Raw genomic sequence first — 24,579 nt, 5'->3', positions numbered from 1 at the left:
CGGTGGCCGCGAGGTGGGCGGTGCGGCGGGCGGAGGTGTGAGCGGGTCCCCGGCGCCCCGCGCCCCCCGCCGCCGCCTGGGGCGCAGCCCCCGTGCCCCGGACCCGGACCCGGGCCCGACCCCCGCCTCGGCCATGGCCGGCCAGGGGGACTGCTGCGTCAAGGTGGCCGTCAGGTAGGCTCCGGGGGCGCGGGGCGCGGGCGCGGGGCCGCTTTGTGTCGGGGGCCGGGGGGCCGGGGGGCCGGGGCCCGGGGCCCGCACCCGGAGGAGGGCCGCGTGCACCCGCGCGCCGGGCGGCGGGAGGCGCTTTGTTCGGGGGTCCTCTCGGGGGAGGGGCCCCCCTCTGGGGAGCCTCGATCACCCGAAAATCGGATAAACAAGGAAATCCGGTGTTTCACACCCAGCCCGGCCCAGGCGGGGCGCCCGTGTTTCCGCTTCGCCGCCCGCGGGGCCGCGGGGTGTCGCGGGGAACCGTCCCCCCCATCCGCCCGGGGCGGCCGGTCTGGCTCCGGGTCCGGGCGGCGGCAGGTCCCGCCCGGGATCCCGCAGACAAAGATGGTGCGGGGCCGGCCGGTGCCCGCTCCGTGGGGAGGCGGGGACCCCGTTGGCCCTGCCCCAGGGGAGTGGGGGGCTGGGGACAGAGGAAGGGGTGTCCCTGGGGCTCCTTTCGCCTCAGGGCCTGAGGGGTGGCCTGACCTTTGAGGCTGGGGCGGGGGGAGGTCAGGGGGTGCACGGTGCGGGGCAGGGAAGGCTGCAAACCTGAACCCCTGGGGTGCCCTTTGTTGGGGGGACCCTTCCCACCACACGCCCTCTCGCTGCCTCGCCCTGGGTTGGGGGGGTGGGGGGGGTCTGTGTGCGGGGAGGAATGCCAGCTGGTGTGACGGCTGGGGGTCTGGGCTCTGAGCCGGGTGGCAGGGTGACCCATATTCCAGGAGCCAGAGAGGATGTGGGGGTCACCTGGGCGGTGGAAAAGCACCCCCCCCTCCTGCCCAGGACAGTCCCCAGGCCCCTGGCTCGCCCTCTGCAGCCCAGAGAGAAGGGGGAGTCCGGGGGGTACCACTGGGGCTCTGGGGTGAGGCTGGGAGACCGAGCTGCCCCCCCCTTCCCGCCCGCCCGCCCGCCACGTGCCCGGCTGCACCGGTGTCAGCTCTGCCCGCCCAGCAGACAAAGGGGAGCCCGCAGGTGCCTGTGGGCTGGCTGACTTTGCTGCAGGAAGCGGTGGAGGTCGAGGGAGGGAGGGAGGCAGGGAGGGGTGGGGTGGGGTGGGGTGGGGTCGGTGCGAGGAGTGTAAGCCTGGCACCTCGAGCACATTGGGGGAGCAGGAACCAGGACGGGGGGGGGGGGTGGGGGCTTTGCCGTGGACTCCATCTTGCAGGACAGCGCCAGCCAGAGCCCCTCCCCACGCCAGAGGGGCCCCCGGGGCGCGGCCAGGGTGGAACGCCCCTTGGAGTGGAGGGCTGAGGGAGAGAGAGCTGGGGTCCCCTCGCCCCCCACCAGAGGTCCCCGGATGCCCGCCACAGGAAGGGGACCGGGCCCGCCCACTGCACCCCATTCTGCGCCCGGACTGCCCTCAGCTCGGCTGCCCGCTCTGCTTGCCCAGGGAGACGGGGTGCCCGCTCTGTGGACGAGCTGCTGATGGGGTGACGGGCAGGGGGGAGGTGTTTGAGAGTCAGAAGGGCCCCGGTTTCAGGGCTCCTGGGAGGTGAGGCCCACCCACTCCGCCCTCCCTCCTCGGAGGGAGTGCCCGCCTGGCACAGGCCTGGCACGGGCAGACCTCAGTGGGCAGCGGGCCATGGAAGGCGCAGAGCTGGACGCAGAGCTGAGGACGGACCTGGCTGTCAGGAGAGTTCCTCAGCCACGGGTCCCCCCATCACCCCCTCACCCCCTCACCCCATCCCCAGGAACCTCTCGCACCCCCACCCCCGCCCTAAAGGGCCGGGTGGGGGCTGGAATGGACTGGGGGAGGACACCAAGGTTTGGTGGTCACTGAGGCTTGCCCGTCACCAGTGCTGCTCTCTCTGACTTTCTAGAAGTCTCTCTCTCTTTTTAAAAAAATATATTTTTATTGATTTCAGAGCGGGAGGGAGAGGGAGAGAGAAACATCCATGATGAGAGAGAATCATGGATCGGCTGCCTCCTGCACACTGGGGATGGAGCCTGACCGGGAACCGAACCCTGACCTCCTGGTTCCTAGGTCGACGCTCAACCGCTGAGCCACGCCGGCCCCGGCCTGCGGGCTGGACTGGACATCCGTTCTTGTCTGGGGCTGTAACGGGGCTGCTTTTGGGCTGCCTGTGAGCTCCTGGGACCCGGAGCCAGGGATGGGGCGGGCGGGCAGGCAGTGTTAGCCCGGCTGAGACGTGCCAGGCCCTGGGCTCCAGGGACAGGACCGGGCCACTCGCTGCCAGCCGGTCCCTGCAGAGGCCTGGGCTGGGGCAGAGCCTGAGGGGGACTGTCAGGACCTGGGCTGGGGGAGAGGGGGAAGGAAGGTCTGGGTGTGAGGCAATCCACAAAGCCCCCCCACCACCCACCCCGGCCTCCCACATCCTGGTCCCTCGGCCCCTGCCCCCTTGGCACCAGGAGATGGCCAGCCAGCCTGCATCTGCCCGCCCGCCCTCCCGCCCTCCACTAATCCCCTGGCAGGATAAGGACCTGGAGCTGGGCTCGCCGGGTGTGTGTGTGTGTGTGTGTGTGTGAGAGAGAGAGGGGTGTGTGGTGTGTGTGTGTGTGTGTGTGTGTGTGTGTGAGAGAGAGAGAGGGGTGTGTGTGGTGTGTGTGTGTGTGTGTGTGTGTGTGTGTGTGTAGGGGGGGCTGTCTCAGGGCGGGAGAGAGAGAGTGTAGGGGGGTGGGGGCAGCTGCTGGGAAACGCCAGCTTGCAGAGTTCACATTGGGGAAGGAAGCCAGTCACGTGGCATGTTTATTTAAGACCCTTCCACCCCCACCCCCACCCCGGCTCTGGGCCCCACCCCGGGCCCCCTCCGTGCGGCCTGACCCCCTCCCCTTATCTCTGCCGTTTCCTTAAGCTTCCTTCCTTCAGGCTGCTGGGTGGGGAGGGGGGGGGGGCGCGCCTCGGCCAGCCCCACGGCCTTGGGGGCGCTCCGGGGTGGAGCAGGGCCTGGGAAGAGGTCGGGGTGCCCGGGGGCCCCGGTTCTCCAGCCACCGCCACCGTATTTCCCTCGTTCCCGCTACTCTGAGATCGTCCTGTCCGTCTGATAGAGGGCATTAGTGACAGCAGCCCTAGCCCGTGTGGCTCAGTGGATAGAGCATCGGCCTGGGGACTGAAGGGTCCTGGGTTCGATTCCAGTTAAAGGCACATGCCCAGGGTGGCCGGCTGGATTGACCCCCAGGAGGGGGCGTGCAGGAGGCAGCCGATCCATGATTCTCTCTTGATGTTTCTCTCTCTCCTGCTCCCTTCCTCTCTGAAAGCAATAGAATTTAAAAAAAGAAAAGAGAATTGGTGTTTGGGACGGAGAGACCGAGGCAGACAGAAACGGGCGCGTAAGGGCCACGCCGGCCGCGCCCCGGGCAGGCGGCCCCGGCAGGACCTCTGGGCTGGGCCGACCTGAGCCCTGGGGGGACGGGGCTTCTGATGTCATCGCGAGGAAGTGGCCGGTAGTAACCACAGCCCCGGAAGCCCGTCCCCTCCCCCACGGGCAGCCTGCTGATTGGACGGCGGCTTTTCAAAACCTGCACCGGGCGGCGGGGCCGGGAGGCGGGGCGGGCCGGCAGGGGAAGTGCCCATGGGACACCCTCAGCCTCCATCTCCGGGCGCAGGGCGGGGCGGGCCGTGGGCGCCTGCTCCGTCCCCGTCTGGGCCTCGGTTTCCCCCTCCGCAGAATGGGGACAGCGGCTCGACGCCTCGGCCGGGGACGGGCGTAAAATGTCCACAAATAACCCCTGCCCAGCCCGGCCCGGCTCCGTGGTTGAGCATCGACCCAGGAACCGGGAGGTCATGGTTCGAACCTCAGGGGGGGGCGTGCAGGAGGCAGCCCGTCCATGGTCCTCTCTCCTCATGGGTGTGTGTCTCTCCCTTCCTCTCTGACATCAATAAAAAATATATCGCCCCGACCGGTGTGGCTCAGTGGATAGAGCGTCGGTCTGCGGACTGAAGGGTCCGGGGTTCGATTCCGGTCAAGGGCATGGACCTTGGTGGCGGGCACATCCCCAGTGGGGGGCGTGCAGGAGGCAGCTGGTCGATGTTTTTCTCCCATCGATGTTTCTTGCTCTCTCTCCCTCTCCCTTCGTCTCGGTGAAAAATCAATGAAATATATACATTATAATGAAATAAAGAATAAACCCCGGCTCCCTCCTGTGCTGAGGGAGCTTCCTTTCCCCTGGACCTGCGTCTCCGTCCGTCCCGGGCCGGTGGTGTGGGGCCGGGGCCTGGGCCGTGGGGCGAGACTCTCGTCCCCGAGGCCAGCCCTCGGCGCCTGTTGCTCTGCATTCCTCCGCAGGGCCGGTCCCCGGGGCCCTGCTGAGCCGTCCCCGCCACATGCTGATGCTGTCACGCTCCGGCTCCGAGCCCCGGGCGCTGCCGCTCGGTCTCCTGGGAGGTCATGGGAAACCCTGCCAGATGCCCAGGGACCGGGCGGGAGCCGGGCCTGTGCTTCCCAGGCCCCCCGGCCGCGGCCGAGTCCCGTGGGGTCTGTCCGGCTCAGGGCCGGGTCTGGCCCGGCTCTCAGCTCCTCCTCGCACCCCTGCCTGCTCCCCAACTTCCGACTGGCACCCCGCTCTGCTGGCCCCTCCCCTTCCTGGTGTTATTAGCCTTTCTGGGGGTGCCCTCCCCCTGCTGCTGGGGGACAGCTGAGATCCGGGTGCCCTGGGGTGGGCATCTAGCTCTCCCCCAGATGCCCCCCCACCCCCACCCCATAGACCGCCTGTCCCTGGGCAGGACTCTGGGGTGAAAGAGGAAGATCAAGAACCTCCCCCCCAGGAGGGAGTGGGGTCCCAGCCCTGAACCCCACGCTCCCTGAGCTGACACCGAGGCTCCCCGGCGGTTTCCTGGGGGAGCCCAGCACCCCCCCCCACCCGGGCCTGCGGGGCCTCCTCAGCCCATGCCCTTTGACCCCACAGGACAAAGCCTTCTCGTCTGGGTCCTTCCTCTGAGGATGGGGGGGGGGTCCGAGAGGCCAAGAGAAGGTCAGGGGGGGATGGGGGGCTGCAGGACGCCCTGGCTGCCATGGGCTCTGTCTCTCTCCCCTCTCTGCACCCCTGCAGCAACTGGGCCAGCACCCCTGTCGGATCCACACCCTGTTTTATTATTCACTTTTTAATATAATTATTACTGTAATTTTAAAATATCTATATTTTTCTTGCTGGAACCAGTGTGGCTCAGTGGATAGAGCGTTGGCCTGCGGACTGAAGGGTCCCAGGTTTGATTCCAGTCAAGGGCATGGACCTTGGTTGCGCGCACATCCCCAGTGGGAGGGGGGCGTGCAGGAGGCAGCTGATGGATGCTTCTCTCTCATTGATTTTTCTAACTCTCTATCCCTCTCCCTTCCTCTCTGTAAAAAAACAATAATATATATATATATTTAAAAATATATATATTTAAATATATATATATATATATAATTTTTTTTTTTTTATTTCGGAGAGGAAGAGTGAAACATCCATGATGAGAGCGAGTCACGGATCAGCTGCCTCCTGCCCGCTCCTCACTGGTGACCCGGTTCCCAGGTCGATGTCTAATCACTGAGCCACAGCAGTGGAGCCGGGACCTCCCGGTTCCCAGGGTGCCGGTCGGCCGGTCGGAGAGCCGGCTGGCCGGTGGGAGCCGCCTCCTGGGGGCTGTCAGCCTCACGCCCTGTCTGCGGGCCAGACTCCCCCGGGAGGGAGCTCCTGCCTCCGCCTCCGCTGGCAGGCTGCCCGCCCGGCCCGGAGGAGGATACTGTCCGCTCCGGAGGCTGCGGGGCGGAGCGGCCGGGGTCTGGGTTCTGGTCCTGCTCCCCTCCCGGGCCAAGGCGCTCTGCAGGCCCAGCCGGGCGGGCGGGAGGGCTCGGAGGGCCGGTTTCTCCAGGTTCCCACCAGGTTCCGCCCGGGGTGGTTTGAGACTCGGACTCACATTTGAGCCTCGGGAAGCTGGGGGCGCGCCTTCTGCGGGGCCGCCCTCCCGGGACCGGGGTTCCCTGGCACCAGGAGGGGGTGCGGTTCCAGGGCTCCGAGCCCTCGGGGATGAGGTTTTCCAGGAAGGAGCCAGAGACTGGCCGCCTGCACGCCCCCCCCCCATCCCGGGACCAGCGGGCGTGAGCAGCAGGAAACACTAACCCCCCTCCTCCCCATCCCCCCTCCATCCCCCCTCCATCCTTCCCCCCCCCCCCCCCCCCCGGCTTATCTAAATCCCGCCGGCTGGCCCCTGCGGCGGCCGGCTCCCCTTTGATCTGGCCGGTCTCTGAGCCGGGCCGTGACAGGTCAGCGTGCAGCTCAGTGACTCAGAGCGCCCGGCAGACCCGAGGTCGCGGGCCGCGCCACGTCCCTGCCACGTGCATATGAGCACGTGTGTGCACGCACACGCACACACACACACGCCTTCAGGATAGCGTGTCCACGCGGCCGTGGGCGGGGCAGGGCAGGAGGCCGGGCGTCCAGGCACCTTTGCCCCGTCCCCCGGGCTCCCGGGCGCTCACCCAGGCGGTGGATGTGCCTCGGTCTCCGTCCCTCCCGGGCCGTCCGCTGGCCCCTGGGGCTCCTGAAGGATTCAGGTCCCCGGTCCTGCTTCCAGGGTGTGGCAGGGGGCGCCCCCGGGGGATGGAGGAAGCTGGGGTGCAGGGGCTCTGGGGCCGCCCTCCATCCTGGCCCGGTCCCTTGTCCTGACCTGCAGTGACCTGCGCCTGCAGGAGCTCAAGGCCAGGGTCGGGGGGGGGGGGTGGTCAGGTCGGTTAGGAGACAGCTGGGGCCTCACCAGCATTCCGCCCGAGCTGAGCAGACCCCCAGGACCCGAGTTCGCCGGGCGGAGCCTGGGCGGGGGGGCAGTGACATGATTGATTGGCTGTCTGTGTTGTCGCTGAGGATGGGGTGGGCATGAGGGGAGCTGGCCCCGTCCCCCCTCCTTCTGGCATGGAGCCTGTGGGGGGCCCCGGGCACCCTCTGTCCTCTGTCCTCCGTCCTCCCTCTGTCCTCTGTCCTCCGTCCTCCCTCCCGCCCGGCCGCCCGGCTCCCCGAGGTCTAAGGAACCGCTGAGCTCAGCTGTTCTTCTGGCTCCGAGCTGGGGGTGGGCCCTGGTCCTTGCAGCCGGTCTCACTTCTCCTGGGGCAGGGGGGAGGGGAGGGGAGGGGAGGGGAGGGGAGGGGAGGGGAGAGGAGGGGAGGGGAGGGGAGGGTCTGCCATCGCCACCCTCGGCGCCGGCTCCCGCTCAGCTGCCCCGAGCTGGGCAGCCGGTGCCCGGGCCCATGCCAAGCGCGGCCTCTGAGAAGCTCGGCCTTCCTCCGCTCCCGCCGTGCGGGCTGCCCGGCCGAGGCGGGAATAGGCGGCCTCTGTTCCGGGCGGTTCCGGGCCTCGCCGAGCCGGGCGGCGGCAGGATGGAGGCCCCGAGGGTGGGGCTCGGGGAGGGTGCCGAGGGCAGGCCCAGGAAGTCCGTGCGGGGAGGTGGACGGCTGGTCCCCAGGCCCTGACTGACCCAGGCCGGGAGCGAGGTATCGTGACCTTCGCCAAGGTTGCTGAAACCGTGATTCACCTTGTGGTGGAGGCGATCTTTAAAGGTGTGGCTGTACCGATGGCAGAGAGGAAGGGAGAGGGCCGGTGGGGGCCTCTCTGACCACCGAGGACCCCACAGGAGGTGGCTGGGCCGTGCCGCGGGCTCTGACGGGCTCTGACGGGCAGGGCAGCAGCCGGCCCTCTGCCCACCCCAGGCCTCCAGGGACCCTGATTCGATTTCCTCCGATCGCCCGCACGGCCATCTGCCCGGGGTAATTAAATGGCGTTTGAATCGGATCCAGAAATCGCATCGAAAGCGGCCCACGTGGCCGGGCGGGCGTCGGCGGGAGCTGGTCCGGTCGGCAGCGCTGCCCGGCCTGACCCCGTGCCCCTGGGCACACCTGGGCGCTGTGGGCACTGAGGGCGGGAGCGTTCGGTCCTGAGGCCCGGCGTTCGGTCCTGCCCGGAGCCTGTGCCCGGAGCCTGTGCCCGGAGCCTGAGCCCGGAGCCTGTGCCCGGAGCCTGAGCCCGGAGCCTGAGCCCGGAGCCTGTGCCCGGAGCCTGAGCCCGGAGCCTGAGCCCGGAGCCTGAGCCCGGAGCCTGTGCCCGGAGCCTGAGCCCGGAGCCTGTGCCCAGAGCCTGAGCCCGGAGCCTGAGCCCTGCCCTGGGCCCCACAGTAATGCAGCATCATTTAAGATGCGCAAACACACTGCTGGCGTGGCTCCGTGGGTGAGGGTCCACCTAAGACCCGGGAGGTCAGGGTTCGATTCCCGGTCAGGGCACAGGCCCAGGTTGCAGGCTGGATCCCCTGTGTGGGGTGTGCAGGAGGCAGCCGGTCCATGATTCCCTCTCATCATGGATGCTTCTCTCTCTTCCTCTCCCTTCCTCTCTGACATCAATTTTATGTGTGTGTGTGTGTGTGTGTGTGTGTATATATATAGTATATGGAGAGAGAGAGAACCCCAGGCCGCTGTTGGTGGGAGCACCGGGCCCGGAGCACCTGCCCGCCCCTGACACCCGCTCCCCCCCAACTCGGAGCAGGGGACAGGCTTAGATGGGCTCAGGTGAGCTCCGGCCTGCAGCTGGAGACAGCTGGGGGCCTGGGCCAGCCCGGGGAGGGCGGGAGGCCCTGGCTCCGTGGCTGGGTGGCTCCGTGGCTCCGTGGCTGGGTGGATCTGTGGGCTCCGTGGCTCCGTGGCTCGGAGGCGGGCGCCCCGGGCCCGGCTGGGTGCCGGCTTGGCCTCACTCTCTCCCTCTCGGGATGAACGTTGGCTCAGGGCACCGGCCTGACAAGCAGCTCATTGTGAGGCCCAGCTGGCAGCGAGGGGCTGGCTGGTGCGGGGAGCCCCGGGCATCGGCGCCCACCCCCCCCTTTCGCTTTAGGCATTGGGGAGGTGCGCTCTGCCAATCCCGCCGCACATGCTCCCTGACTCACATCTGGTTGCCATGGCGAGGTCGTCATGGCAACGGCGGCTTGAAAGAGGGGTGGAAAGCGCAGCCGGATGGAGGTAGCCCCGTCCGTGCCTAGCACCCCCCTCAAACGGATGCCACTTCTCTCCCTTTTCGCAGGGGAGCCCCTCCCCCATTCCCACCCCCACCCCCACCCCCACCCGCCGGGCCCTGGGCTGTGGCCCTCCTGTGGCGGCCGGGGGCCCTGCTAGAGGTCCCGCCCTCAGCCCACTTGGCCTTCCTCGCTGGATCCTGCAGGGGGTGGGGGTGCTGGGTGAGAACCCAGAGCTGCTTCCCAAGAATGTCCGCCAGCTCTGCCTCGGGGCGGGGTGGGGAGGGGGCGCCCCCTCCGAGCGGGAGGCGCCCCGGCCCCCAGGCCTTCAGGAGGCTCTGGTCTCCTCCAGAACGGAGCCCCCGAGCGGCCAGGCCGGTCCCCCGTCCCCGTCCCCGTCCCCGTCCCCGTCCCCATCCCCATCCCTACTGGCCCGGGGCTCCCTGTGGGAGGGGGAGTGCCTGCTGTTTTTATTGATTCCAGAGAGGAAAGGAGAGGGAGGGAGAGAGAAACATGAGTGATGAGAATCGTGGACCGGCTGCCTCCCGCACGCCCCCCACTGGGGATGGAGCCCTCAACCCGGGCCTGTGCCCTGACCGGGAACCGAACCCTGACCTCCTGGCTCCCAGGTTGACGCTCGACCACGGAGCTAAACCAGCTGAATTTATTATTTATTATTGTCCGTGTACAAAAGCTGCCTCTGTCCTCTGCCGGGACGGGAGGTGTGGGGGAGCTCACTAAACTTCCTTCTCCTCCAGCTCGGGGGTCCTGGGGGGCTGGGGGACTCTTGGGGGTTCTGTGGTGGGGAGACAGGGCGGGGGGCGGGGGAGTTTTGGGGGCTCGGCGGTGGGGAGACTGGGCCGGGCTGACCGGCTCCGCTCCTGGCAGGATCCGGCCGCAGCTGCCCAAGGAGAAGATCGAGGGCTGCCACGTCTGCACGTCGGTCACGCCGGGCGAGCCGCAGGTGCTGCTGGGCAAGGACAAGGCCTTCACCTACGACTTCGTCTTCGACCTGGACACGTGGCAGGAGCACGTGTACGCCACCTGCGTGCGCAGGCTCATCGAGGGCTGCTTCGAGGGCTACAACGCCACGGTGCTGGCCTACGGGCAGGTGAGCCGCCACGGCCACGCCGGCCACGGCCACGCCCGTCACCACACCCGCCTCACCCACCTCCGGCGATGGGAGAGAGCTGGAACCCAGGACCAGAGGGGCCCAGGCGTGCATGTCCTCCCAGGATGCCACGGGGGGTTGGGGGGAAGGCTCTCAGAGTCGGGGCGCGGGGCGGGGGGTCGGGGCGCGGGGCGGGGGGTCGGGGCGCGGGCGGGGGTCGGGGCGCGGGCGGGGGTCGGGGCGCGGGCGGGGGGTCGGGGGCGCGGGCGGGGGGTCGGGGGCGCGGGCGGGGGGTCGGGGCGCGGGCGGGGGGTCGGGGCGCGGGGCGGGGGGTCGGGGCGCGGGCGGGGGGTCGGGGCGCGGGCGGGGGGTCGGGGCGCGGGCGGGGGGTGGGGGCGCGGGTCGGGGCGGGGGCGCGGGGCGCGGGGCGGGGGGTCGGGGCGCGGGCGGGGGGTCGGGGCGCGGGCGGGGGGCGCGGGGCGGGGCGCGGGGCGGGGGGTCGGGGCGCGGGGCGGGGGGTCGGGGCGCGGGCGGGGATCGGGGTGGGGGCGCGGGGGGTCGGGGCGCGGGCGGGGGGTCGGGGCGCGGGCGGGGGTCGGGGCGGGGGCGCGGGGGGTCGGGGCGCGGGCGGGGGCCGGGGCGGGGGCCGGGGCGCGGGCGGGGGTCGGGGCGCTGGCGGCTCACCCGCTCGGTCTGGCGCAGACGGGGGCCGGGAAGACCTACACCATGGGCACCGGCTTCGACACGGCGGCGGCGGCGGAGGAGCAGGGCATCGTGCCCCGGGCCATCGCCCACCTCTTCGGCGGCATCGCCGAGCGGCAGCGGCGGGCCCGGGAGCAGGGCCTGGCCCGGCCGGAGTTCAAAGTCAGCGCCCAGTTCCTGGAGGTGCGGGGCCGGCGGGCGGGCGGGTGGAGGGGGTGCGGGAGCCGGCTCCCCTCCGGGCAGAGGACGAGCCGCGGGAGCCGGAAGGCCGTGGGGGACCCGGAAGGGGTTTCCGCGTCCGAAGGGGCTGGAGAGCCGTGGCTCCCGCCCGCTCTGGCCTCTGGCCCCACGGCCTTGACCTTTCTGGCCAGGGGCCTGCCTGCCCCCAAGTCTCCTCTGACCCAGGAAGGGAGGGCCCGGCCTCCTGCCCGGCCGCCCAAGCCGGTGCCCGGGAGGAGCAGCCGCAGGAGGGTCCGCCGGGCCCCCGCCCACCCCACTCCCAGAACCCAGAACCGGAGGGGAGGGCACAGGGCTGGCCTCAGTTTCCCCGTCCGCAGAGTGGAGCAGCCGGTCCATAGGCAGAGCCCAGCCCTGTCTCCCGCCCCCCCAGCTCTACAACGAGGAGATCCTCGACCTCTTCGACGCCGCCCGCGACCCCGAGGCCCGGCACCGCCGCTCCAACATCAAGATCCACGAGGACGCGCAGGGCGGCATCTACACCACCGGCGTCACCTCCCGCCTCATCAGCTCCCAGGAGGAGGTACGCGGGGGGCGGGGGCGGGGGCCGGGGGCCGGGGGTCAGGGCCGGGGGTTGGGGGCGGGGGGCGGGCCGGCTGGGGTCGGGGCCGGGGGTCGGGGGCCGGGGGTCGGGGGCCGGGGGCTGGGGGTCAGGGCCGGGGGTTGGGGTCGGGGTCGGAGGCCGGGGGCAGGGGACAGGGGGCTGGGGGCCGGGGTCAGGGTCGGGCCGGTGGGGGTCGGGGTCGGGGTCGGGCAGGCGGGGGACCTCACGGCCGCCTCCCCCTCCCCCAGCTGATCCAGTGCCTGCGGCAGGGCGCTCTGTCCCGCACCACGGCCAGCACCCAGATGAACGTGCAGAGCTCCCGCTCCCACGCCATCTTCACCATCCACCTGTGCCAGACGCGCGTGTGCGCCCGGCCCGATCCGGTGAGGGGCCCGGGCCCTGGGGCGGGGCGGGGGCGGGGGGCTGCTCCGGGGGGAGCCTGTGCCCGGAGGGGCCCCGGAGGGGCCTGTGCCGGGTGGGCGGGAGGGGCCTGTGCCCGGAGGGGCCTGTGCCCGGAGGGGCCCGTTCCCGGAGGGGCCCATGCCCGGAGGGGCCTGTGCCCGGAGGGGCCCGTGCCCGGCGGGCGGAGTCAGGGGCCTGTGCCCGGCGGGCGGGAGGGGCCTGTGCCCAGAGGGGCCCCTGCCCGGCGGGCGGAGTCAGCGGCCGCCCTCCCGCAGGTGCACGAGGCGGTGACGGGGCTGCCGGAGGGCGCGGCGCCCGCCCCGGAGTACGAGACCCTCACGGCCAAGTTCCACTTCGTGGACCTGGCGGGCTCCGAGCGGCTGAAGCGGACGGGGGCCACGGGCGAGCGGGCGAAGGAGGGCATCTCCATCAACTGCGGCCTGGTAGGCCCGGCGGGGGCGGCGGGGATGGGGCGGCGGGGGCGGGGGCGCGGGGGGCGGCGGCTGGAGGGGCGGTGCAGGCGGCCCAGGGCCCGGCGGTCCCTCCCGGGGCCCCTCCAGCCCCCGTCTGTCCGTCCCCGCAGCTGGCCCTGGGCAACGTGATCAGCGCGCTGGGCGACCAGAGCAAGAAGGCGGGGCACGTGCCCTACCGGGACTCCAAGCTCACGCGGCTGCTCCAGGACTCGCTGGGCGGCAACAGGTGGGCGGGGGCGGGACTTCCTGGACAGGGGGGGGCGGGGTGAGGGGAAGGCCCCTCCCCCGGGACAGGAGACCCCGCTCTGGGCTGCGGGTGGAACTCGGGGCCGGGAGGCGCCCCCTGAGCTCGGGCGGTAGATGGGGACTCTGCACTCACACTCACACACATACACACTCTCATACACACATACACACGTACACACACACACACAGGAGAGGGACAGTCCCTGAAGGAAGTGACAGCCCGGCCGCGGGGCTCAGGAGAGGAGCGTTGACCTGTGAACCAGGAGCTCAGGGTTCGATTCCCGGTCAGGGCACAGGCCCGGGCTGTTGGCTGGATCCCCAGGGTGGGGCGTGCAGGAGGCAGCCGATCCGTGATTCTCTCTCGTCACGGATGTTTCTATCTCTCTCTCCCTCTCCCTTCCTCTCTGAGATCAGTAAAGGAATATATTATAAAAATAAAAAGGTGACAGATGCCCTAACCAGTGTGGCTCAGTGGAAAGAGCGTTGGCCTGCAGACTGAAGGGTCCCGGGTTCGATTCTGGTCAAGGGCATGTGCCTCGGTTGTAGGCACATCCCTAGTAGGGGGTGTGCAAGAGGCAGCTGATCGATGTTTCTGACTCTCCCTCTTCCTTCCTCCCTGTAAAAAAATCTATAAAATATATATATATTTTAAAAAATACAAAGGTGACAGAGCCCAGACGGGTACTAGATGGGAAACGGTAAAGAGGTGCAGGGCCGTCTCTCTGGCCTGGCCCCTCACAGTCGCCCCGACATTGCCCACCACCTGCTCCGTGGGGGTGAGGGTCCCCACCACCCAGTTCTGCCCCGTGAAGCCCAGTCCCCAGGCGACAGAGGGCGGGGGGATAGGTGCTCTGCTCTGAGGCCGAGCTTCGGGGAGCCGGCTGCACCCGGAACCCTCACTCCCCCTGCTGCGCCCCCCCTCACCCCAGCCAGACCATCATGATCGCCTGCGTGAGCCCCTCGGACCGGGACTTCATGGAGACACTCAACACCCTCAAGTACGCCAACCGGGCGCGCAACATCAAGAACAAGGTGGTGGTGAACCAGGACAAGACCAGCCAGCAGATCAGCGCCCTGCGGGCCGAGATCGCCCGCCTGCAGATGGAGCTGCTGGAGTACAAGGCGGTGAGCGCGCGCACACGCACACGTACACATACACACACACTCTCACACACATACACGTACACACACACACTCTCTTACACACATACTCGCACATGTACACACACGTTCACACACATACACACACACATACACACACTCTCTCACACACACATGTACACACACACTCTCACACACATACACACGTACACACACAAACACACACACTGTTCACACACACACACACTCACACACACACAAACACACACACAAACACACTCACACTCAGTCACAGACACACACACACACACTCACACACACTCACACTCACACACACACACAGACACACACACAGACTCACACAGACACACACACACGTACACACACACTCACTCACACACTCACACACACTCAGACTGACACAGACACAAACACACATAGTCACAGACACACACACACACTCACACACACCATACACACACACACACACACACACACACACACACCCAGCCCGCGTGGCCGGTCTGACGGCTCGTACACTCAGAACCAGACTCAGCCTCGCGGCCAGGACCGCACGAGCAGCCCCGGGGCAGGCCGGGCCGGGGGAGGCAGAGCGGAGAGTCGGCCCTCCCTCCTGGGTGGTCAGGGAGGGCTTCCTGGAGGAGGAGTCCTTTCCGTGGCCTCGGCGGCAGGAAGGAGCGATGGGCGGGGGCCGGGGAGCAGGCCTTGTAGGGTGTGGACACGGGTCCCTGTGGCTGAGGCTCCTGGCTCCTCCCCATTCCCCCCCCCCCAGGGCAAGAGGGTGGCCGGGGAGGATGGCAGCGAGGGCTACAGCGACCTGTTCCGGGAGAACGCCATGCTGCAGAAGGAGAACGGGGCGCTGCGCCTGCGGGTCAAGGCCATGCAGGAGGCCATCGACGCCATCAACAGCCGCGTCACCCAGCTCATGAGCCAGGAGGCCAGCCTGCTGCTGGCCAAGGCCGGTGAGTGGGCGCCGGGGCCAGGGCGCCCTCCTCTCCCCGCCCCGCCCCGCCCCGCCCCGGCCGGGAGACGGGCGGGCGAGGCCAGCCCAGGAGCTCACCGAGCCGTTCATGCATGCACCTGCTCCCAATCAATTTCAACTTTTCAAAAAATATATGTTTTTGCCGAAACCGGTGTGGCTCGGTGGATAGAGCGTCGGCCTGCGGACTGAAAGGTCCCGGGTTCGATTCCGGTCAAGAGCATGGACCTTGGTTGCGGGCACATCCCCAGTGGGGGGCGTGCAGGAGGCAGCCGATCGATGTTTTTCTCTCATCGATGTTCCAGCTCTCTCTTCCTCTCCTTTCCTCTCTGTAAAAAATCAATAAAATATATTTTTTAAAATAAGTAAAATAAAAGTAAAAATATATATTTTTATTGATGAGAAAGAGAGAGAAAAAATCATGGATGTGCTGCTTCTTGCGTGCCCCCACACTGGGGGTTGAGCCTGCAACCCGGGCCTGTGCCCTTGTCCGGGGAATCGAACCCATGACCTCCTGGGTCAGAAGCCCGCGCTCACCACTGAGCCGCACCAGCCGGGCTTGACGTTGCCTTTGTGGCTCCCTCCCCCCAGGCGACAGCAACGAGGCCATCGGCGCCCTGATCCAGACCTACATCCGGGAGATCGAGGAGCTGCGGTGAGGGGGCGGGCACCCTGGGACCCGGGACCGGGGGGCTGGGCCGCCGAGGGCACCGCTCACCGCCCCCCCCCCCCCCCCCCCCAGGACCAAGCTGCTGGAGAGCGAGGCCATGAACGAGTCGCTGCGGCGCAGCCTGTCCCGGGCCGCCGCGCGGGGCCCCTTCCCCCGGGCGCGTCCCCGGGGCCCGGGCTGGGGGGCCCGGCGGGGCCCATGGAGGACGCCGCCGAGGTGATCCGCCGCGCCAAGCAGGACCTGGAGCGGCTCAAGAAGAGGGAGGTCCGGCAGCGGAGGAAGAGGCGAGCGAGGCCGGGGGCACCGGGGCACCGGGGGCAGAGCCGCCAACGGCCACCGGGGGCAGAGCCGCCAACGGCCACCGGGGGCAGAGCCGCCAACGGGGCCACCGGGGGCAGAGCCGCCAACGGGGCCACCGGGGGCAGAGCCGCCTGCTGCCGCTGTCCGCCAGGGAGCCGGGGGCGGAGGGCCCGGGAGCGGGGGGCGGAGGGCCCGGGAGCGGGGGGCGGAGGATCGGGGGTGGGAGGGGCGGGGGGTCCGGTGTCTGTGGCCGGGGGACGGCAGGGGCGGCCGGACGCTGCAGAGCAGGAACCTGGTCCTGTCCTGTGACCCCCGGACAAGACAAGCCTCCCCCCCAGCCCCACCCCCACCCCCACCCCCAGGCTCAGGCAGGTCTGCCCCCTGACCCTGCCTCTCCCCCCACACACCCCCCGCCCCCAGCCCGGAGAAGGAGGCCTTCAAAAAGAGGGCGAAGCTCCAGCCGGACCCCGGCGAGGAGACGGACGAGAACGAGGACAACGAGGTGGAGGAGGTGAGCCTGATCCCTCCATCCCCTCCCCTCCCCTCTCCTCCCCTTCCTTCCCCTCCCCTCACCTCCCTCCCCTCCCCTCCCCTCTCCTCCCCTTCCTTCCCCTCCCCTCACCTCCCTCCCCTCCCCTCCCCTCTCCTCCCCTTCCTTCCCCTCCCCTCACCTCCCTCCCCTCCCCTCCCCTCTCCCTCTCCTCCCCTTCCTTCCCCTCCCCTCACCTCCCTCCCCTCCCCTCCCCTCCCCTCTCCTCCCCTTCCTTCCCCTCCCCTCACCTCCCTCCCTCCCTTTTCCCTGCTTTTCCCCCCATTCCCCCATCCCCTCTCCTCCCCCTCCCTCCCCTCCCCTCTCCTCCCCTTCCTTCCCCTCCCCTCACCTCCCTCCCCTCCCCTCCCCTCTCCTCCCCTTCCTTCCCCTCCCCTCACCTCCCTCCCCTCCCCTCCCCTCTCCTCCCCTTCCTTCCCCTCCCCTCACCTCCCTCCCCTCCCCTCCCCTCCCCTCCCTCCCCTCCGCGCACTCACCCACTCCTGCTGGCGGGCCCAGCACCTCCGTGTGCACAGGGGGATGGTGCTTGGTCTGCCTCCTGCTGGCTCTGCTGGTTACCATGGTGACCTCCATCCCTCAGTCCCCCGATCCCACTGCCCGGGCTGCGGGGGGGCTCCCTCCAGTTCGGAGGTGGCACAAGGGCCCCGACGAGGACCCCACACACACCACCCCGTTTCCGCCTGCGGGGACGTCGGGACCGGCCTCCGCTCTGGGCGCCCCTCCCGAGGCCGGTCCAGCCTGGGGGGACCGCCGCCCCCTGATGGCGCTCGTGGGCAGGAGGAGGAGGACCCGGACGAGAGCGGCTGCGAGGAGGAGGAGGGGCGTGAGGACGAGGACGAGGACTCGGGCAGCGAGGAGAGCCTGGTGGACTCGGACTCGGACCCCGAGGCGAAGGGTGTGTGGGGGCCCCCGGAGTCCTCGGGTCTGAGAGAGAGAGGGTGGCCGGGCCGGGGACCTGGGACGGGAAATGGAGCCCAGCAGGCAGCACCCAGGGGGCGAGCTCCCGAGGGCGTTGGGCTGAGGGTGGTGGCGGCCGGCCCGCTCCCCGCCCCGGTGCCCGGGCGCCCGGGTCAGGCCCGTCTCTGCCCGCAGAGGTGAACTTCCAGGCCGACCTGGCCGACCTGACGTGTGAGATCGAGATCAAGCAGAAGCTGATCGACGAGCTGGAGAACAGCCAGCGGCGGCTGCAGACGCTCAAGCACCAGTACGAGGAGAAGCTGATCCTGCTGCAGAACAAGATCCGGGACACCCAGCTGGAGAGGGACCGCGTGCTGCAGAACCTCAGTGAGCCCGCCCACAGCGCTGCAGCCCCGCCCAGCTACACAGGCCCCGCCCATAGCACTGCAGGCCCCGCCCATGGTCGTGCAGCCCCGCCCACAGCAATGCAGGCCCCGCCCCTCCTGCTTCAAGGCTCTGCTCCCCTCTCCTGCTTTCTGCCCACAGCACCAGCCCTGCAGGCCCCGCCCACAGCAATGCAGGCCCCTCCCAGTCATACAGGCCCCGCCCACATAACTACAACCCCCGCCCACAGCCATGCAGGCCCCGCCCACAGTACTTCAGGCCCCGCCCCCTCTCCTGCTTCCTGCCCCACTGCACCAGCCCTGCAGGCCCCGCCTCTCCTGCTCCCCAGCCCCCCCCCCATAGCACTGCAGGCCCCTCCCACAGCCCCACAGGCCCCGCCCACATCACTACAAATCCCTTCCATAGCCATGCAGGCCCCGCCCTCCTGCTCCTCAAGCCCCACCCACTGGCTAGAGGGGCGAGGCCTCCCCGGGTCAGGCAGGGCCTGTGGGGACTGACGTGGCCCTGACCTAACGGCCACCTCTCTCTCTCTCTCTCTCTCCCTTTCTCTCTCTCTCTCTCTCTCTCTCCCTTTCTCTCTCTCTCTCCCTCCCCCAGGCACCATGGAGTGCTACACGGAGGAGAAGGCCAACAAGATCCGAGCGGACTACGAGCGGCGGCTGCGGGAGATGCACCGGGACCTGCAGAAGCTGCAGGCGGCGCAGAAGGAGCACGCGCGGCTGCTCAAGAACCAGTCCCGCTACGAGCGCGAGCTGCGGCGGCTGCAGGCCGAGGTGGCCGAGATGAAGAAGGCCAAGGTGGGCCCGGGGGGTGTGACCTCCGGACCCCCCCGCAGCCTCCTGCACCGGGCTGGCCCCTCACCCGCACCCTCCACCCCACCCCCGCCGCGGTCCGCAGCTCCGTCCACACCGGGCCACCAGCCTCCTCCACCCTCACCTGGTCCTGGGGGCTGGCCCCTCACCCGCACCCCCAACCCCACCCCCGCCGCGGTCCGCAGCTCCGTCCACACCGGGCCACCAGCTCCCGCAGCCTGGGCTGGGCCGGGCCTGGAATAGCCGGACCCAGGACGGTGGCTTGGGGCGGGGGGCGGGGGGACCAGGGCCGGGAGCGGGGGCCGGGTGGGACATGGCTGGGCGGGGGGGCCCAGGAGGAGGGGCAGCGCAGCCCCGGCGCAGGAGTGGGGGGCGGGCCTCAGGGGCCCCCCGCAGGCTGCCCGGCTGCCCCCCCCCCCGCCCAGCGAGGGGCGCCTGCTCAGCCCCGCCCCCCCCGCCCCCAGGTGGCCCTGATGAAGCAGATGCGGGAGGAGCAGCAGCGGCGGCGGCTGGTGGAGACCAAGAGGAACCGGGAGATCGCGCAGCTCAAGAAGGAGCAGCGGCGACAGGAGGTGCGGGTGCCCGCCCCCCAACACCCCCCACCCCCCAGTCCGGGGCCTGCAGGCTGGAGGGTGGGAGTGGGGGGAGCTGGAGAGGCGGGGCCTGGGGCAGGAGGGTGTGGTGGAGGGCGGGGCCTGGAGCCGGAGGGCTGCTGGTGTGCGGGGCCTGGAGCGGGAGGGCGTGGCCTGTGGCAGGAGGGTGTGGTGATAGGCGGGGCCTGGAGGGGAGGGCGTGGTGGAGGGCGGGGCCTGGAGCAGGAGGGCTGCTGGTGGGCGGGGCCTGAAGGGGAGGGCATGGTGATGGGCGGGGCTTCATTGCGGTTCTGCAGCCTCATGTTCTGGGGGCGGACCGGCCCGGGAGGGGCAGGAGCTTGCAGAGCCCCAGCCAGGCCTCCTGGCCCAGGATGGGGACCAGAGTCCGGAGAATGGCCCTTGGGGTGGGGGTCCCCGAGCTCTGGGCCTTGGATCTGCACACTGATCGGCCCAGCCCAGGCCTCTGCCCACCCTCCTGAGGGGGACCCGTCTCCCCGCAGTTTCAGATCCGCGCTCTGGAGTCCCAGAAGCGGCAGCAGGAGCTGGTGCTGAGGAGGAAGACGCAGGAGGTGAGGGTGCCCCCCCTCCCAGCCGCCCCCTCGGATCCCCCGGGGCTGGGGACCTGGGCCCGCTCCCTCCTTCCCCGCGGACACCCTGACCGGGCTGAGGCCGGAGGCCGCTGCAGGCTCCAGTCCCACCTTTAAAACAAACAAAAAAGCCTTCGGTGTCCCTGTCACAGCAGACAGGCCCTGGCTCAGCCCCAGCCCAGGCTGGACGGAGGGCCCCATGCTCCCCCTCCCTGTCCCCCCATGCTCACCGGGCCCCTCCCTGTCCCCCCATCACGGGCCCTGCTCACCGGGCCCCTCCCTGTCCCCCCATCACGGGCCCTGCTCACCGGACCCCTCCCTGTCCCCCCATCATGGGCCCTGCTCACCGGACCCCCCCTGTCCCCCCATCACGGGCCCTGCTCACCGGACCCCCCCCCGTCCCTCCATCATGGGCCCTGCTCACCGGGCCCCTCCCTGTCCCCATCACGGACCCTGCTCACCGGCACCCCCTCCCCATCCCCCCATCCCGGGCCCTGCTCACCGGACCCCCTCCGGTCCAGGTCTCTGCACTGCGGCGCCTCGCCAAGCCCATGTCGGAGCGGGCGGCGGGGCGCGTGGGCCCCAAGCCCTCCATGCTGGACTCGGGGGCCGAGGTGTCCGCCAGCACCACCTCGTCCGAGGCCGAGTCCGGGGTCCGCTCCGTGTCCACCATCGTGCGCCAGTGGAACCGGAAAACCAACCACTTCCTGGGCGACCACCCCGCAGCCACGGCCCACGGCGCCCGGCCCGCCAGGTGAGGGGGCCCGTGGCCGTCAGCTCCCGCTGTGGCCCCCCCCATGGCCGCCGGCTCCCTCCGTGGCGGCCCCTGTGACCGTCAGCTCCCGCTGTGGCCGCCCCGTGGCCGTCAGCTCCCCCCGTGGCCGCCCCCCTGTGGCCGTCAGCTCCCGCCGTGGCCGCCCCCGTGGCCGTCAGCTCCCTCCGTGGCAGCCCCGTGGCCGTCAGCTCCCGCTGTGGCCCCCCCGTGGCTGTCAGCTCCCCCAGGGAGGGAGAGAGGGCAGAGGAGGGACCCCCCCACCCAGCCCGCTCTCCGCCCGCCCCAGGAAGAAGCTCCAGAAGAGGGGCCAGGCCTCCAGCCAGGCGGCGCGGCTCAAGTGGCAGTCGCTGGAGCGCAGGGTCATCGACATCGTGATGCAGAGGATGACGCTGGCCAACCTGGAGGCCGACATGGAGCGGCTCATCAAGGTGGCCGCCCCCCTGCTCCCCGCCCTCCCGCACCCCCTCCTTCTCCCTGCACCCTCTCTATATCCCTCCCTTTCCTGCACCCGCCCCCCTGTTCCCCGCCCTCCCCACACCCCCTCCTTCTCCCTGCACCCCCTCCTTCTCCCTGCACCCCCTCTATATCCCTCCCTTTCCCGCACCCGCCCTCCCTGCTCCCCATTCTCCCTGCACCCCGCCCTCCCACCTGCACCCCCTTCTCCTCTCTGCACCTCGTCCCCCCTGCACCCTGCCCTCCCGCCTGCACCCCACCCTCCCTGCACCCCACACTCCCTCCCTCTGCTCTCCGCCCTCCTTCTCTCTGCACCCCGCCCTCTCTCTGATCCCCGCCCTCCCACCTGCACCCCGCCCTCCTGCCAGCTCCCCTCCCTCCCTCCCATTTGCAATCCTCTGCCATCAGCTGTCACTTTAAGATATATATATTTATTATTGATGTCAGAGAGGAAAGGGGAGGGCGATAGAGTTAGAAGCATCAATGATGAGAGAGGATCATGGACCGGCTGCCTCCTGCACCCCCCACACTGGGGGCAGAGCCCACAACCCGGGCCTGTGCCCTGGCCGGGAATGGAACCGGGGCCTCCTGGGTCACAGGGCCACGTCACCCACGGAGCCACGCCGCCCGCCGTGGCCGCCCGCTGTGCCCTGCCGGCCCAGGCAGGCTCCTCCCACCTCTGAGTGCTGGGGTCCCCGGGAGGCTGCGGGGCGGGCGGCCGTGGCAGGCTGGACCGCACCCTGACCCCCCCCCCCCCGCCCCCAGAAAAGGGAGGAGCTGTTCCTCCTGCAGGAGGCGCTGCAGCGCAGGCGGGAGTGGCTGCGGGCGGAGAGCCCGGAGGACAGGGGGCTGCAGGAGCTGGCGGAGGAGGTGGAGGCGCTGGCGGCCAACATCGACTACATCAACGACAGCATCTCCGACTGCCAGGCCACCATCGTGCAGCTGGAGGAGACCAAGGTGCGGCCGCACAGGGCGGAGGGGGTGCAGGGAGCGGGGTGCAGGAGGGGTGCAGGGAATGGGGTGTGGAGGTGTGCAGGGAGTGGGGTGTAGGGGATGCAGGGTAGGGTACAGGGGGGTGCAGGGAGTGGGGTGTAGGGGGTGCAGGGTAGGGTACAGGGGGGTGCAGGGAGTGGGGTGCAGGGAGCGGGTGCCAGGTGGGGTGCAGCCCTGCTGACCCGGCCTCTTTCTCTGGCCCCAGGAGGAGCTGGACTCGACGGACACGTCCGTGGTCATCAGCTCCTGCTCGCTGGCTGAGGCCCGCCTCCTGCTGGACAACTTCCTCAAGGCGTCCATCGACAAGGTGGGCGGCCGCGGCTGCTGGACCGGACCCCACCCCCTCCGGCCCGGCCGCTGGACGGCACTCCCACTCCCTCCGGTCCGGCCGCTGGACCGGACCCCACCCCCTCCGGCCCGGCTGCTGGGCGCCCCGGCACTCCCAGGCCCCGGCCGGGCCCTGCCTGGGGAACGTCGACACAGACGCCCCGAGGCTGCAGCTTGTTCGGGGTCTTTAACCGGGGACACCTGGCTCGCAGCCGGCCTCTGTGGAAGGGACTCTGTGCCCTGGCCGGCCCGGAGCGGGGCCGGGCTGGGGTCCGCTGGAGGCGGGGCGAGTGTGTGATCGTGTGCGGGGGCAGCGCGGACGGACAGCGGGGTCCCGGCCGGGACAGCGGGGCCCCGGGCGTGTCCGTTGGACACAGGACGTGCTCCCTCGCCCCGGGCGGCGGCCTTCGGGGACAGGCGCCCGAGGGGGGGTGCAGTCCAGCTCTGGACGGGGGAGCGGCCCCCCCCCAACTCCTCACCCGTCCCCTCCTCTTTTTTTTTTTTAATATATTTTTATTGATGTCAGAGAGGAAGGGAGAGAGAGAGAATCACCCACGCTGAGAGAGAATCATGGATCGGCTGCCTCCTGCACGCCCCCCCCCCGGGGGATGGAGCCCCCCAAAGACCCCATTACTGACAGCCACACCCCGAGGTCCTGTGTGGGGACAGTCAGGGGGGCTCAGGGGCGCACCCCAGGTCTAAGCGGGCACAGCTGCCGTCTGGGAGTTCCGGGGGTCCCTCCGGGGGTCCCCCTGGAGGCGTGAGGGCAGGGATGGGGGTCTCCCCGGTGGTGTGAGGGCAGGGATGGGGGTGCCCCTGGCCCTGCTGGGGGGTCACCCGGCGGCTCCCCGTCCCCAGGGGCTGCAGGTGGCCCAGAAGGAGGCGCAGATCCGGCTGCTGGAGGGGCGGCTGCGGCAGACGGACCTGGCCGGCCCCGCCCAGAACCACCTGCTGCTGGACGCCCTGCGGGAGAAGGCGGAGGCGCACCCCGAGCTGCAGGCCCTCCTCCACAACGTGCAGCAGGGTGTGCGGGGCGGGGGAGGGAGGAGGGGTGTGGGGGGCAGGGGGAGGGAGGACGGGGGGCAGGGGGGGAGGGAGGAGGGAGGACGGGGGTCGGCCCGGCCTTGGGGCTCCGGGGGGACCCTGGCTCCCCCAGTCCCATCGGACCCCCCTCTCCGCCCCCCCCCCCCCCAGAGAACGGCTACGCCAGCACCGACGAGGAGGTCTCCGAGTTCTCTGAGGGCAGGTGAGGCCCGGGGGGCGGGGGGGCAGGTCCCCGCAGGCCTGGGGGGGACCGGACGGGGTCCCCGGGGCCCCCAGGCTCTCGGGTCCTGAGCTCCCCCTGCTCCTCCCTCAGCTTCTCCCAGTCCTTCACCATGAAAGGCTCCAGCAGCCACGACGACTTCAAGTTCAAGGTGAGCCCCCCTCACCCCTCACCCTTCACCCCTCACCCCTCACCCCTCACCCCTCACCCTCACCCTTCACCCCTCACCCCTCACCCCTCACCCCTCACCCCTCACCCCCAGCCCTCACCCCTCACCCCTCACCCCTCAGCCCTCACCCCTCACCCCTCACCTCCAGCCCAGCCCTGTGCTGCCTCCTATGGGGCCGGGCGGGTGCAGGTGTGGAACCTGGTGCAGCCTGTTCTTTTGGAATCGGGGAGCAGGGGGTGCAGGGGATTGGGGGGGGGGAAAGGGGAGGAGCAGCCTGAGCCACTGCCTGTGGCCTCCCCTTAGCCCAGGGCCCCCGCTTCCCGCTTTCAAAACCTCCCTCTTCCCCGGCCCAGACCCAAGCCAGCAGCTCCCCAGGTCCCTGGGGGTTGTGGGCGCAGCTCCGTCGGCCACCAGCAGGGGCAGCAGCGAGCCTTTGGGGACCTGGGAGGGTGCGGCCATGGGAGGCTTCAACCAAGAAACGGGATTTTTCATTAATTAATTGATTAATTTTTATTTATTTTTTAATATATTTTTATTAATTTTTCACACAGAGGGAGGGAGAGAGGTAGAGTTAGAAACATCGATGAGAGAGAGACATCCATCAGCTGCCTCCTGCACGCCCCCCACTGGGGATGGAGCCTGCAGCCGGGCCTGTGCCCTGACCGGGAATTGAACCCTGACCTCGGGCAGGAAACGGGGGTTCTTAAGAGAGAACTGTCACAGTGTGGGGTGCGCGTGTGGGGTGCGCGGTCCACATGAGGGCAGAAAGCCCGTGCCTGCCGCCTCGAGTCTGCCGGGAGCCTGGAGACACGGCTCAGGGTGTGTCCGGAGGGTC

General features: G+C 69.8%; 1 protein-coding gene across 1 annotated transcript in view; it reads left to right on the top strand.

Moving 5' to 3' along the window:
* Positions 1-24,579, top strand: part of KIF21B (kinesin family member 21B) — a gene marked incomplete at its 3' end in the record, with an annotated part of 26,582 nt that continues 2,003 nt past the window's right edge. Inside the window, 25 exon segments of the mRNA XM_084868508.1 lie at positions 1-174; positions 10,022-10,244; positions 10,947-11,129; positions 11,557-11,706; positions 11,976-12,110; positions 12,405-12,572; positions 12,713-12,828; positions 13,778-13,973; positions 14,743-14,932; positions 15,541-15,604; positions 15,692-15,771; positions 15,774-15,903; positions 16,340-16,430; positions 17,247-17,364; positions 17,562-17,753; positions 18,369-18,568; positions 19,048-19,155; positions 19,677-19,745; positions 20,285-20,517; positions 20,825-20,966; positions 21,757-21,948; positions 22,190-22,291; positions 23,170-23,335; positions 23,506-23,557; positions 23,669-23,726. Of these exon segments, the coding sequence (XP_084724634.1) occupies positions 134-174; positions 10,022-10,244; positions 10,947-11,129; positions 11,557-11,706; positions 11,976-12,110; positions 12,405-12,572; positions 12,713-12,828; positions 13,778-13,973; positions 14,743-14,932; positions 15,541-15,604; positions 15,692-15,771; positions 15,774-15,903; positions 16,340-16,430; positions 17,247-17,364; positions 17,562-17,753; positions 18,369-18,568; positions 19,048-19,155; positions 19,677-19,745; positions 20,285-20,517; positions 20,825-20,966; positions 21,757-21,948; positions 22,190-22,291; positions 23,170-23,335; positions 23,506-23,557; positions 23,669-23,726 (3,399 nt within the window). The 5' untranslated portion in view covers positions 1-133.

Source organism: Pipistrellus hanaki (assembly GCF_964339955.1).
Source record: "Pipistrellus hanaki genome assembly, chromosome: 20".
NCBI lineage: Eukaryota > Metazoa > Chordata > Mammalia > Chiroptera > Vespertilionidae > Pipistrellus > Pipistrellus hanaki.
Note: the sequence above shows the minus strand (reverse complement) of the source record. Positions and strands in the feature narration are given on the sequence as shown.